This window comes from Phaeoacremonium minimum, assembly GCF_000392275.1.
Source record: "Phaeoacremonium minimum UCRPA7 unplaced genomic scaffold PA7_03_scaffold_607, whole genome shotgun sequence".
Classification (NCBI taxonomy): domain Eukaryota; kingdom Fungi; phylum Ascomycota; class Sordariomycetes; order Togniniales; family Togniniaceae; genus Phaeoacremonium; species Phaeoacremonium minimum.
The window spans coordinates 140,939-155,195 of record NW_006921509.1 but is presented as its reverse complement, the minus strand read 5'-3'; the positions used below and the strand labels follow the sequence as shown (position 1 = coordinate 155,195).

The 14,257-nt window shown below is 52.1% G+C and overlaps 4 protein-coding genes across 4 annotated transcripts; 2 read left to right on the top strand and 2 right to left on the bottom strand.

The window, feature by feature from the left end:
- Positions 1-159: 159 nt before the first annotated feature.
- UCRPA7_8754 (putative transcription factor iws1 protein) lies at positions 160-1,531 on the top strand (the record flags this gene model as incomplete). The annotated part of the gene is made up of 3 exons (XM_007921264.1): positions 160-651; positions 724-1,202; positions 1,261-1,531. The coding sequence occupies 3 exons, from the start codon at positions 160-162 to the stop codon at positions 1,529-1,531; spliced, it is 1,242 nt and encodes a 413-aa protein (XP_007919455.1).
- A 3,280-nt stretch (positions 1,532-4,811) lies between these two features.
- UCRPA7_8752 (hypothetical protein) lies at positions 4,812-5,181 on the bottom strand (the record flags this gene model as incomplete). Its single annotated transcript, XM_007921263.1, has 2 exons — positions 4,812-4,914; positions 5,030-5,181. The coding sequence occupies 2 exons, from the start codon at positions 5,179-5,181 to the stop codon at positions 4,812-4,814; spliced, it is 255 nt and encodes an 84-aa protein (XP_007919454.1).
- A 4,072-nt stretch (positions 5,182-9,253) lies between these two features.
- UCRPA7_8751 (putative alcohol dehydrogenase protein) lies at positions 9,254-10,357 on the top strand (the record flags this gene model as incomplete). Its single annotated transcript, XM_007921262.1, has 1 exon — positions 9,254-10,357. The coding sequence occupies one exon, from the start codon at positions 9,254-9,256 to the stop codon at positions 10,355-10,357; it is 1,104 nt and encodes a 367-aa protein (XP_007919453.1).
- A 1,846-nt stretch (positions 10,358-12,203) lies between these two features.
- On the bottom strand, positions 12,204-12,779 carry UCRPA7_8750 (hypothetical protein; the record flags this gene model as incomplete). The annotated part of the gene is made up of 2 exons (XM_007921261.1): positions 12,204-12,541; positions 12,746-12,779. 2 exons carry the CDS (start codon positions 12,777-12,779, stop codon positions 12,204-12,206), a joined length of 372 nt encoding a protein of 123 aa, XP_007919452.1.
- Between the last annotated feature and the right edge of the window lie 1,478 nt (positions 12,780-14,257).

The window sequence follows — 14,257 nt, the reverse complement described above, 5'->3', positions numbered from 1 at the left end:
GACCACCTGATCGACGTGCTAACTTGCTAAACTGTGGACAAGCATCTTTCGAAGTTTTTCGACTGTCCTCCTGGCAGCTTGACTGCTTTCCACCACCTCAGCCTCACTTTTCTTTATCCTCCGTCCGCCGTTCCCTACCCTCACACCTGGACCGCCACAATGTCCGACGTCGAAGAAAACGACTACGCTCGGGACTCTCCCGCCAGCGACGATGACGGCGGCCACGCCTCCGACAAGGACTCTGACGTCCTGTCCGAAGTCGACGAGGATCAGTTTGAGGACTACGATCCGACCACGGCTCCGATCGAGGAGCGCCCCGTAGAGATCGACGAGGACATCGCAAAGACCCTCAAGGCATCCAAGCGAAAGCGACCGGATGGCGAGACGGCCAAGAAGCCGAAAGAGGGCCGGCGAGAGAAGAAGCGCCGCACCGACGATGACGTGTCTGCAGACGGCGAGATGTTGGAGGGCAAGCGCACGCGAAAATCCCGTGGTGACGGCGCACGGGCGGCCAGAGACGATGATGCTGCTGAGCCTCCTGAGAACGAAGAGAACCTGACGCCTGAGGAGCGTCGGGCCAGAGCACTCGAGAGAGCCATGGATGCGGCGATCAAGGGTCCCACCAAGAGAAGGAGAAAGAAGGACGAAGTCGTATGTCTATTCTATCTTAGATTCGCTTGGAGTCACTAGGTATGTGCATGCTAACCTTGCCTGCGATTGTAGGACCTGGAGGACGAGGCAGACGAGCAGATCGCGGAGCTAAAGATCCAAATGGAGAACGCCTGCGTAGCAGACAACGACGCCCGCGAGAAGGGCCAGCCAGCCATCCATAAGCTCAAGCTACTCCCACGAGTAATTGCCTTCCTCAACCGCAACAACATCCAGCACGCAGTCCTCGATCCCGAGACCAACTTCCTTCAGTCTGTCAAGTATTTCCTGGAGCCCCTTAACGATGGTAGCTTGCCAGCGTACAATATCCAGCGCGAGATCTTCACCGCCCTGACCCGGCTGAACATTGAGAAGGAAACATTGCTCAGCAGTGGGATCGGAAAGGTGGTGCTGTTCTACACCCGCAGCAAGCGGCCACAGGCAGAGATCAAGCGCATGGCGGAGCGACTACTGGGTGAATGGAGCCGACCGATCCTGAAGCGGACGGACGACTTCAAGAAGAGACATATTGAGACGCGCGACTTCGACTACGAGTACGTGGACCCCTTGATCCTCTTTATAGCCACGAAAATGCTAACCCTTGCTCTCCAGCGCCGCCAAGATGGCTCAGCGAAGACAAGTCCTGAATGCTAACGGCTCCATGACCATGGTGTCGCGATCCAAGGCCGATGTCGAGCGCGAGCGCCTGCTTGCGCCAGTCGTGAACCCCAACCGCGCTCGGCCCGTCGGACTGCCGACAGCATACACGGTGGCGCCGCGCAGCACCTTTGATCCGCAACAACGCGCTACCGATTTCCGTCCTATCGGTTCGGGTGGTATCGAGGCGTTTAGGAAGATGACGCAGAAGGGCAAGAAGAAGTGATTGATCCCTTGCCACTGCGTAGGCTGCGCTGAGGTACAGGCAGCTAGGGGACCATTCCGGGAAAGGAGAGGGCTTGGAACGCCAGCTCAGATTGTCTGTATCATAACATTGCAAATGGGACTAAGGGGGTGATAGATCAGCCAGGCGACATAAGCAATGACACCATCAAATCGTGCACTAGAGATTTCGCAGGCGTCCCTGGCCCGTTGAGGTCTGTGCCGTATGACGGAAACGGCTCCGGACAGACAGGCAGACTTCATATCTACAGATCAAAGATTCAGCAAAAAGGGAGCAGAGCCGAGCATTCTACCAGATGAAGCATGTCTATTCGTAATTTGTAAGAGAGGCGCTTTTATGCAACCAAAGTGGCCTACTACATGATATATCTCCCCACCTCTGTATCATCACGTCGTAGGCATTCATATACCACACTCACCTCACATGGCCACCGGATCCCGCCCATTCTTCGCAAAAAGGCCTGCCATTTCGCCGTATAAAACCAAATATAGAGCGAGGGAACTTGTATGGAATGAACACAATTAGAACTCTATAAGGAGACAGGTTTGACATGGAGCAGTCCCAAGTGCAGTGCAAGCCCTGGCTGGTTGGTTGGTTGGTTGGTTGATTCATTCCTCTGTCGAACGCGGTACCGCTCTTTCGCTCATTCTCCAGATTGGGGTACAAAACACCAAATGGAGACGCCCAGGATGGATGGAAGTCTTCGCTGCTAAAACACGGCGCGCTACACATCGAATAGAAGGCGATTGGGGCTATGGAGAGCCCCCTGAACGTCCTTAACGCTTCCTGACCTCGCTTGCCCAGCCGTCTATCCCCTCGCCTCTGCTACCGACCTCTAGGCCATCGATCTTGACTCCTTTCATCCCAGCCGTGTCGTCGAGCCAAACGTGNNNGGCCCGCCATGCCGCCGGCATTCGCTCGTTTTTCTGGGACCAACTCCAACATCGGGGTAAGGAAGTCGGAAATGCGTTTTGCCTCGTCCTCTTTGAAGTGGTACTTCTCCCTCAAAACGTCGGGCAGGGCCCAGTGTCGCAGCCTATGGATATTCCGGAGCTCACCCTTTCTATTGAAGATCTCCTGTGACCATTTCCCAGAGAGACATAATGATTTGGGGAACGGCCCGAGAAGCTCGATAATCTGCGCAATGTGGTCGTCGTCTTTGCCATACTTGGTGCCAGACTGTGGGTCGAAGAGGTAATCGCCTGTGATCAGTTCGAACACCTGCGACAGCAGCGGTTAGCACAATGCAAAGAAGAGGTTTTGCAACCGGAATCTCGTCGAGAATCCAAGCATCTCAGAACAGGGCTCCTTACCATTGCTGCCATGCTCCACACGTCAGTGCTCGCACCCCACTTTGCCCCAAGGATCACTTCAGGTGACCTGTATTGTCTTGTCTGAATATCGTTTGTGAAGTGGTGATTGACCCAGCAAGCATTTCCTAGATCCGCAATCTTGACACTGATTATATCGAAGCCAAAATTGTCCTCTGCCTTCCGCTTCTCCCCGGTCGAAGTCGAAGAGCTGGTAGATGACTTGTCGAGGGAGATGCCAGAGACCTCCTTCGTAAGAAGATCACTAATGTCAGAGCATTAGTAAATGGCATCGATGACAACCAATTGGCGGCGCCGATAACTTACGCTGTCTTCTCCCGTTGCTTCTGCTGTTCATCAGGTCTAGGAGAGGGTTCTTTCGACTTGTTACCTAAATATCATGCATATTAGTTGAGTTGTTGCACCAAAAGTCCAACATAGTCAAAGCAGCTTGACACATCGGGCGGCGGGACTTGGCCCGTTCAAAGTTGCGGTCGTACCTTCATGTAGCATCTGTCCAAGACTCGAGTGGGACGGCGACGGGAATAGATTTGCGTGATTGAAGCTCGCGTTCAGGGGCGAAGGCAGCGGCTGACTGCCAGTAATGAGCGTTCTCCTCCTCCTCCTCCCATTTCGATTGTTCTCTTTCTCTGAAGGGTCGCTCTTAACGACCTTCTTCACAATCTGTTCGACGTCCCCAATCTCTATGAGGACGTTCTCGGGTTTGAGGTCGGTGTGAATGATGCCGCACTCCCGATGGAGATAGTCGAGACCAAGGAGGACCTGTTTGGTGATCTGTTTGACGAGCGCCATGGGGATTCCACGATGGTTCCACTTCTTGATCAAGCCCAAGAGATTCTCGCCCAGCACTTCGAACACCATACAGACGTGCGTGCCATTGGGCCCCTTGTGTTCGAATGAGTCAAGTAAACTGACGACGTGCTTCCGACCCGGGTGGTTAGGATTGGCCTGGACAATCTTGTTCAGAAGCTTGATCTCGTCGATGGCAGTCTCGGTGTAGTGGGCGGCTGATCGGACCACTTTGAGCGCAACATGCTTCCCATTTGCATTGTCCCTCGAGAGCCAGACGGTCGAGAAATGACCCCAACCAAGCTTTCGCACGACCGTGTACCTGCCGTCCTTGAACTTCTCGCCGACCGACACCGGGTGGTAGCCACCCTTGCAGTAGTCTTCAGAGTCCTCCTCGTCGGCAGTGTTCTCAGCGGGGTCCTCCGGGCCCGAGGACGACGTAGGCGACTGGGTCATCGTGGATGATACGTGGGCATTTCTGCATAGAAGTCCAGCGGTTAGCAGCAGTAGAGGAAGATGGCTCATCAGCTCGACGCTGAACGAGCGCGGAACAACAAGGCGGTGGGCTGGGAGTGAGAGTGGCGGGCGTGGGGATTTTCGCCCGCAGCACACTCAGTCCGTCAGTCAATCAGTGAATGGCGGGGCGGCGGCGGCGGCGGTGCAGGTAAAACATGCGCAGCGGGGGAGGTAGAGAAATGGGAAATCAAAGACCTTGTCTTCAGCATTGTGTCCTTTTTGCCTCCATCGCGCAGCGAGGGTAATATATCCTTAAACATGGAGACAGGACAGGGAGAAAGAGGCAGCCAGGTCAAGAAGCAGCAGAGCGCATAGTGCAGTGCGAAAGGGTAACCAGGTCCCAAGCCAGCCAGCCAGCGTGGATCAGCCGTTGATATCGTGTGGACTTGGGGACGGGGCCAGAGAGGCAGCAGGTTGCAGGTGGGGGTGTTAACGCTGGTGAGGAAGCACTCTTACAGGCCCCCTCAAGCTTTGATCGCCCCTAGACCACAACCCCATGAGCCCGCCTGCCCCCCTCCCATGCACAGCGCACAGCGCAGACATGCCTGCCGCCCAGCCCAGCAAGCCCCGCCACACACATGCGCACACAGCGCACAATCAAGCACATGGACTCGCCGGGCGGTCAGTCACGTCTGGTGGCCAACGACTCGAAGGCTGGCTGGCGCAGCGGCGATGGGTGACAGGATCTTGCGCTGCGTAATCTGTATTCCGCGGAACACGGCCGGCTCTCTGAGGCGGGAAAATGTGGCAAGGAAGCAAGGAGGAGGAAGAGAAGAAGAACGCCGCAGAAAATAGTGAGGACAGAGAACAAGAAACAAAGAAAGAAAATGGTGCATATACATACCCTTGTGGGTTTTCCGTGGTGATGATGGGCTTCAGGCCGTCCTTCTTGCGCTTCTTGTTGATCGCCGTCGAGCTGCCATTCGCATTTGTATTGCTCGCCGCCTGTTGGGCTGCCGCAGCAGCAGGGTCTTTCGGCGGCTGTGTCCCGTTCATTGTTGAGATGGATCGTCTGAACGGATATAGATCTATATGGGAATTTTGAACAAGGAAGCGCAGCGTTGTGAGATGCGCGAGATGCACCGGCGGCCCGTTTCAGTATTTGTTGCCCAACCTAATGCGCGCTCGTGTGTATCGCAAGAGGTAATGATGTTGGGATTCCAGGAAGTGATTTGGATTGGCCAGGCCGAACAGAGCTACTGACAACACGGACGGCCGCGAGTGCAATGCTCCCAACGACGCACGAACGAGATATGTATGCGTGAGAGTGCGAAGGCAGACGGAGTGTCGTCAGCGTATGCGATGCTTGTCTATCGATCGGATCGGTGGCGGGAACTCTGTCACGGGCCTGAACCGGTGATGATGCGGCGCAACCTCTGGCTCCTTGTTATGATATGGCAATCCACGAGACAGACAGGAGAGGCCAAAAACTGTTTGCTATGCGTTTGCGCGACGAGGGGACAGGTGGGCAATCGCTCGCTGGGGAGATTCCTGTGCGTCTGTGTGGCCTTTCCAGCGTTGGGATGCGATGCTGTCCAGTTGCGCAATTTCCTTGGGCGAAGGAGCTGGACACCTATGTAGAAAGCAAGCGATCGATGATTGGGGTTGGGGAGGCGTTTATGCTGGCTCGGCTTGCGGCGATTATGAAATCAATCGATTTGCACGGATTGGAAGATGATGATGATGATGAGGAGCTCGATCTAGACGAAGATACGGAGCTGGATGGCGAGATGCGACTCGGGATGCGACTCGGGGTGGGTGCGAAGATGTCGGCGTCACGGGCGTCACGGAGGGCGCACGCGGGTTGCTCTTCCAGATTATATTATGGGGCAGGGCGCTTGTTCGAAAACCGGGGCTCAGGTGCGTGCGGGACGACTGAGGCGGGTAGGCTTGTATTGCATTTGAATAGAGAGGCTAGAGGGATGTCTTGTTGTGGAAGAGAGGCCGGGGCCCGGAGACGATGAAACGAATGTTCAGAGGCGGCGAGATGAGCGACTGCGTGGAAAGGAAATACAAAAGTCTGGCTCCGAGTGAGGCTGGTGGTGATTGACCATGGTAGGTAAGGTAAGGTAGGTAAGATAGGTATGCTCTGCTGCTGCTGCTATGTTATGTGATGTGATGTAAGGCCCGAAAGCATGCGGCGGCTGCAGATCGACGACGATTGGCAAGGGTAGGATAACGGCAGCAACCCAAAATACAAGGAACAATAACAACAGCAACACTGATGATGATGACGACGATGATATAATATAGAGGCAAAGACAGTTATCTTTCTCCCCGTCTCTTCTCTTCTCTTGTCTTCTGTTCTGCTCTGTCTCTCTGTCTCTCCGCCTCTCTTCGGAGAAGCAACAGGACGAAGACGGAGAATGTGAGGAGGAGTGCGAGAAGAAGGAATAATCGTTGTGTGAAGGTTGTGTCGGTGGTAAGAAGATCGGGCAGTGAGCGGAGGGGTCTGGAGATAGAGGCCGGACCTGGCTGGGCCTTACATAGTAGTTAGGTAACGTTAGTCTGTCCACCTACCCTACATTATGCTAGTACGGGCCTTTCCTGAAAAGAGAGTAGACGGCGTTTGGTAAGCTCTAATAATCAAGCTTGCGCCGTTTCTCTTATCCTACATCCTACACTGCATGACTTACAGTAGCTACATTTCCTGCTCTGCTCTTGCTTGCTGTTCCTTACTCGGTGCGTGTGCCCACCCTCGAAAGAGGGGAGGGGAGAGAGAGAGAGAGAGATATGATGGCATGGCTTGGCGCAAACGGCCAAGCCTGACCCTACCGTTACCTACTACGCTTCTGCTATATACCTAGGTAGTAGGTTTGCAGGAGGGTCCTTAACGTTATACCTTATGTGAAAGCTTATCATCCCCCAAGCCTCCTCCGCTTCCAGGAAATATTGAAATTTCCTCTCAAAGGTGAAGGTGCTCACCGGGGCAGGTTCTGCCCTGCGCTGCAACTCCAACTCTGTTACGATAGCAGCTTTCCACACGTCCCATCTACCGTAACTCTACTCTTGGATACTTCCATGTGGCTGACACTTCACCTTTGCGTGGCATAAGGCATGGGCTGCGAGACTACCTAAGGTAGGTAGGTACCGGTACCTTAAGCTAAGGCCGGCGATCGTAGAGATTGGTGAGCCCCAACATCTCTTCGCCAGATACCATGGGAGAGTACCGTTCTGATAAACGAGATGATGTGCTGCTCAGGCTGTATCGCGGAAATCAGGGACATATTCGGCCGTCCCACCACCATCCCTCTTCCTTGGCTTCGGCTTCCTCGTGGGTGCGTCCGCAACCTGGAAGTCCTCGACAGCAGCACTCCGCCCTATGACCTCACTCGGTTTCCACCAACCCCTCCGCCCCTCCGCCCCTCCTCGCCCATCTCCACTTGCAGCACTCGTGGCTGCAGACACTTTCAAGAACTTCACCACAAGAGCGGAATATGCCAGTTGGGGGGCGCGGAAAGGGCTAGAGTATGTCTGCTATCTATTGTGTGTGTGTGTGTATTGTGTGTATCACCCCAATCCAAGACGAGACAAATCAAGGTGGGAGGTGTCATCGTCAGACAAACAAACGACACAATGAGCATTCAATCTTTCCCTTTCTGACTCCGTTGCGCCCCAGATATCTGAGACAGTCGCAGAGGCGCACCTGTTGCATTGCCTAGACCGCTGCACTTCTGGGCGAGAGGGGCTCCTACAGCTCAGTCACACTTGGATACTCACGTTCGTGGAGTCCTCGCTCTATCAGCGTATCTCGATACTCAGCAGCAGTGCATGTGCATGGAGACAACAGAGCAGAAGAGCAGCTGACCAATAGCCATTCTTGCTCTCCCTTCTCTCTCGCGTCCGGGGGGCTGTAACTGCATGGGATCACGGGCTGGGACCAAATCAGATCGTGAGACATGAACGTGTGGCTCCCCATGAGCCATTATTCGCCCGTCATTCGCCCCGTGTCACCTGGCAATGGCACTCGCCCATTTATTCCCATCCCCCCACTCCCAACTGCCATGTCAACGGCCCAGCCTTCCCTCAGAAAAGAGAGGATGGCTTGGGCAAGCTACTCTAAGCGTAATATACTGGCCATTGCCTTTATTGGTGAGTGTCGTGTGAGTCTCTCGCCATGAGTGCATACAAGCAACTGGTCTCGTGTAAGTGGGGTCGCCCCTCCACCACGCTCTTGTATCACGGGAATCTTGGTCTATTGTGTGCCGAAGGATGGCTCTCACAACATCGTCAAGACGTACGCTACGCTGGCAGCGTATTAGATGACTCAACGACGTTTGATTTGGAAAATTGATTCAAATACTTGAATCAGTCAGCAATTCACGGGCACACTCGCTTGATGCGAGCAGAAATATCGTCTCACAACAGTGGTTCGCCAGATGGGGTGGCAGTGAGCTTCACGGAACTTACATATGAAGTGCAATTATAGAACTACATTCAGCTCATATATGAGTCACAAACTTTTATTCTCGAAATCATCATCTCCATTTTCCAGCAACTCGCTTATGGCCATACCGAGGTGAATACTGTCCTAGGGGTCCAGCTTCTAGAAGAAAGCGAAGCTTGAGGAAGACAATGAGAGACCGCTAACCTATAAGTCGGTCTAGATGTATTACTTTGCTTCTTTCTTTATACACCATATTAACTATATAAGACAGATGGATTCCGTTTCACAAGTGTCTCCAGGATATACATAACCGTAGTTACGTTCGTTTACTACAAGCTGACGAGTTCACAGTGAGGTGGCTTCTTCTAAACCATTGTCTGTGGTAGAAATTTTTATAGCAACTTTGAATCGTGTAGCTTTACCTGGGTCTTCTCCAAGCAGTTGACTTTTTGTGTCTCAAAGTAGGAGTCTTGAAGTCTAAGACTCGGAAGTCTATTACCGAAACCTACAGCACTATTTTAGCTTCACACCATATGCTTCGACCCTCGATAATCTCGAGTTTCTGCAACCCCAGCAAATACCCATATTGATGCTTGGACCGACTTGAACTCTTGTGGGATCCCTGCCAAGAAGAGGTTTCATTTCACTTTGCTCTGTCCATAAGCATCTAAATATTTTACTATGTATATACATGACATCCCCAAGTCTATGAAGGCCGCGCAGGTCGTCGAATATGGCAAGCCGTATCAAGTCAACACCGTTCCCGTTCCCTCAGACATCGGCCCCCACGATCTGCTAGTCAAGATCGCCACTGCATCTCACTGCCACACCGATGTCTTGGTGCACTCAGGGGCGTTCGGCACGAAACTGCCCGTGACTGGGTCACACGAGGGCGCAGGGACCGTCGTCGCCGTTGGCTCTTCGGTCACAGACTTCAAAATCAGCGATAGGGTAATGTGCGGACTGCCGTTTCACCCCTGCGGCACGTGTCGGAATTGCACAGGGCCTGAGAGTTGGAGGCAGTACTGTGCGAATATTGAGGGCCACTCGGGGGTTCAGAGGGACGGCTTCTTTGCGGAATATGCGCTGGTCGATGCCCGGTCGACAACTTTGCTTCCTGACGAGGTTTCCTTTCTCAGTGCAGCACCCCTGGCGTGCGCTGGACGGACTGTTTGGAGAGGCGTCCTCCAGGCTGATCTCAAGCCTGGCCAGTGGCTCGCGATTGTTGGTTCGGGAGGTGGGCTCGGTCATATTGGCATTCAATTCGCCAAGAAAAGGGGGCTCAGGGTTGTCGGCGTCGATGCGAGGGACGAGGGACTAGAGTTATCAAAAGAATGTGGAGCAGACATTGTTGCAGACGCGCGGGAGGGCAAAGACGCGGTGGTCAAGCAGATTCTAGAGGCAACCGACGGCGAGGGCGTTGATGCTGCGCTCACGATATCAGACGCACCAGATGCAGCAGCTTTGGCGTGTGCGTTGACGAAAATGCATGGACTCATGGTACAGATGGGTCAGCCAGACGTTGTCAATATCCCTTTCGCAGACCTAGCCCTCCGGGATGTCAGGGTCCAAGGCAGTATCCTCTGCTCACCGGAAGAGAGCAGAGGCATGCTCAAATTCATTGCTGAAAGCGGATTAGCAGTAAAGACAAGTGTATACAAGGGACTCGACAAAATCAAAGAGCTGGTCGAAATGGTTCATGCAGGAAGGATAAGGGGGAAAGCAGTTATCATTATCGACCAGGATCAGATTGACCGTGAGAAGAAGTCGGGTGCAAAGTATTAGCGATACCCCACAAGCGTTCACAACGATACTACAGATTAACATACTACCCAAATCTTACCCTCGCCCATTTCCTTCTTCGTGAGTATGCCAGTGCTGCTGCTGCTTAACCTGTGCAGTGGGTGTGCGGTGGGTGTGCTTGGTGTGTTGCCTGCGGCGCTGATAGGGATAGCCTCAATCTGTCACCTGGTTAAAGTTGCTGTGAGCCAAAAATAAAACTAAGCCTTACAGGCCTATAGGACTTCGTTTCCAGATACCCTAACATCTTACGTGTCTGCTTCCTTGCCTTTGATTATCTCCTACATGAAAATTACTTACTTCTAGTTCTGATATGAGCTCTGAGAATTGGTTTATTGACTAATCTAATTATTTTCGTTCGTAACTATCAGAGAAGACTATCTATATAGATAAGAATCGAGAACTCCAGGAGATATCTCCACATACATCCGCCTCTTCTCATCGAGCATTACTCGTTTCTGTCTGCATAGTGTTGACGGTATAACGCGCAGCCTGCTGGTTGCTTACTTTCATATATGCGTAAAGCTAGACAATGCTTCAGAGTCACATGGCATGCGAATCATGCCGTTCCACTGTACTGTGTATAAACAGTACTTCGAGGATTTTCTTGGACGTGAAAGACTCCTTTCAAAACGATAGCGGCTCGACGATTGCTATAATTATCTATCGAGGACTCGAACCAACTCCCGTTAACATTTGACCTCATGGGGGCTGACTTGGGTTGGATTGAACAACAGGAATATGATGTCATACGGAGCTGTCGTCTGAATGTCGATTCTCGAACTTGATCTATGTTAGGTATGTACAATGATATCAGCAACATCGATCAGCTATAGCGGACAAATCATGTCACCCAAGTGGTCCGTCTCGCCTCACTATTAGGGTGATCGCGAATATCCTTCTGATGCTCGGTCCGTCTTACAAGACGATCAATGCGAAGTTACAAGAATGGGGAACAGGCCCAGGCGCCGTTGACATCCTCTGAGCGTCCTGGTTCCTCATGAAGAGTTGGCAGACATTGTGTGTGCTGTGACATGCTTGACTTCTCTCTACTCTGTATCCTATTACTTATTCTGGAAGTGGGGCCTAGTAGAGCCGACAGATTGCTAGAGGATAGCGCTGACCAACTTAAGGATGCCTCTCGATTGTTTCCCCTTCCAGCAAAGGATGCCACGTCGTTGCGATCATCGTCGTGATCCCGAGCTTGTTTTCAGCAGCCACCTCGAGGTTCGCCTACTGATTCTAGTTTGGGTGGTAAGCTGGCATTGAGGAGAGGCAGTGCCACAAGTAGCTAGTATTCTTACTTGGCTAAGTCGAGCAAGACTAGAATGTAATAGATTCGCTACAAAGAAGGAGCATTCACCGAGCAGCCGGTCCAAGTTCGGCATTATCAAACCTCTACCATAGATCAAATATAAGCATACTTAGGCAGTTATACAGAAGAGGGCTAAGTTCACAATAACGGGTTTTTCAAGCGTGCATGGATGAGTGTTCAGTGTCCTATTGATTACCCGTAGCGCCTGCAGAGGCATGGCGCGTAGAAGTCCGTTGAGTGGTGATTATTTCTTAATACAATACATGTTCCGTCGTTTGTCATCCGAGCCTCGGACAATTCGCTATATACCACACGTATTGGGATGTGTCGCAAAATAATGGAGGGCCGTGACACCCGTTGTCAAACCATGAGTAGCTGATTTTAACCTGGTTGACGGTCAGCATGCGCCTTGATCTTATTCAGGCAACCGAGATACAGATTCAAGTGGAGGAAAGAAATAATGAACGAATCAAACGTACCCACGACAGTGCAACTAGACCAGGACGGAGACGAGAACTAGACTGAGCTGCGTGGCTTGCTTGCCGTATGCTGACGGAAGTCGCGATCAGTTCCATCTACTGCCACAGTAGCACCAGAGCCAGCACCAGCGCGCGCACGAGCGAGCGCGACATCTTTGCCGCCGGTGAGCCATACGACGATGCCGACGCCGACGCCGACGCCGACGCCGACGCTGACGCCGACGCTGCCAAGGACCCAGTAGGGAAAGGCGGAGAGGCGACCAATGGCCTGGACGACGCCGTGGGCTACCTGGCTGGTCATCATCGACTCCATCTGCTCCACCGACCGCGCCTTGGCGGAGAAGGAGAACTGGGTGGCGTGGATCGCGGCGCCGTCTTCCGAGGAGTGGGCCACAACGTCGATCTAAGACGGTAGGGGGGGATGCTCCGGGGTGTTGCCTGGTTTGTCTTGGAGTCAGCAGGTGGTTCGCGAGTAGTTATGTTGCAGGTGGCATGATGCCAGATGGGTTTGGCGCGATATGACGGAGAAAGATCGACAAACAGACAGATAAATAGATAGATGAGATGAGAGAGACGTACGCTTGATAATAGTATTCAGGATTTTGCGGGCCATGCTCGTGAGCCTGCTCGGCTGGTTGCGTGAGTCGATGATGATGTAGTAGTCTGTCGCGGCCTCCTTGGCCTGAGGTTTTGCAAGACGTGCCTTGTTATCGCCGCTGGAGACGGAAGAGCTAAAGCAGAAGTCGGATTGAGCGAGAGGATGGTGGCGATGGTAGCGATGGTGGAAGGGCGACAAAACTGTAGTTGCGCGAGAAGGAGAGTGAAGATGGTAGAGACGGTGGAGGGAACTTTTGGGGGTTTTGGGCACCATCATTCTCAAATTACCTGGGGTGCTGTCTGTTCTGGTTTTTTGCCTCTTTTTTCTCTAGTTGGCCCGGATCGTGAACCCGTGTTGTGTTGTGTTGTGTCGAGTCTGTGTCAAGGTGCGTCAAAGGAAGAGAAAGACGTGTGTTGGTGGAGACCGTGCTAAGCTTGGTCTGCCCGTGAACACAAACTTGAAGGCAGACAAAGGCAAGGTGTGATATGAGAGGCCGAAGAGATCAGAATATAAACACACAAAGGAGAGAAGTTGTGGGTGGCCGACATCATATCTCTAAATCTCCTCACCCAAAATTACTATCAAGGTCACGTGGACGAATACAGAGTGCACTCTAGACTCCAGACCAACGGTACTGGTAGCAATAAATATCTTGCTGGCTGTTTGGGTTTTCAGCTTAAATCCTTCTCGAATAGTCTTATGCGATACAACACACTTTGATACTCCTCCACTCCTCTTCTGACTCCCCTCCATCTCTATTCGGAATTTCCAAGGTAACTATCTACTACAACATCTTTCTTCACTAATACACAACTTTACTCTGTCGATATTACGCTGCGAAACGCTCATTACCACACATACCTGGAGCAGCTAATCAGTGTCTGCTACAAAAAGCAAGGGCGCAACCCAAACTGCCAGACGGCACATGCCGCCATCGGGAGTCTTGGTTACTGTGACCAGGAAGCCCCTATTTATCAGGGGCAAGAGACCTATCCTAAATTAGTTCGAGGTTGAAGTCGAGCCAAGGTTGATACCGAAGATAGCTCTAATGTTGTAGTGAAGAGCAGTCCATGATAGCTCTCAGCGAACCATCTGACATTGCTCACCTATTCGTTATGTATAATCGAAATTATATAGTTTTTTTTCTAACTAGCTTAAATCTTCTTATCTTCTTGATAGATGAAACTACTGCTAATTAAAGTCTAGCCTACTCGGAAATTGAAGATTCGACTGTTTTGTATACATGCCAAGTAGCCACTAGAACAGCGAGCACTTCAAACGGCGAACCCCGATCGGGGCCTCAGCCCTTATTAAGGCGGTAGGACGCCTCCGATTCTGGACGGCAAGATTTGGAGCATTACAGTTAATCTGCAAATAGCAAATTCACCTCTTAAAGAAGCAAAGCATTGTCTATATATGGATGACATTACTACAATAATCTCTCATTCTCCTCCCTTTACGTCTTCGCCACCATCGATTCTTAGCAGTTTTTC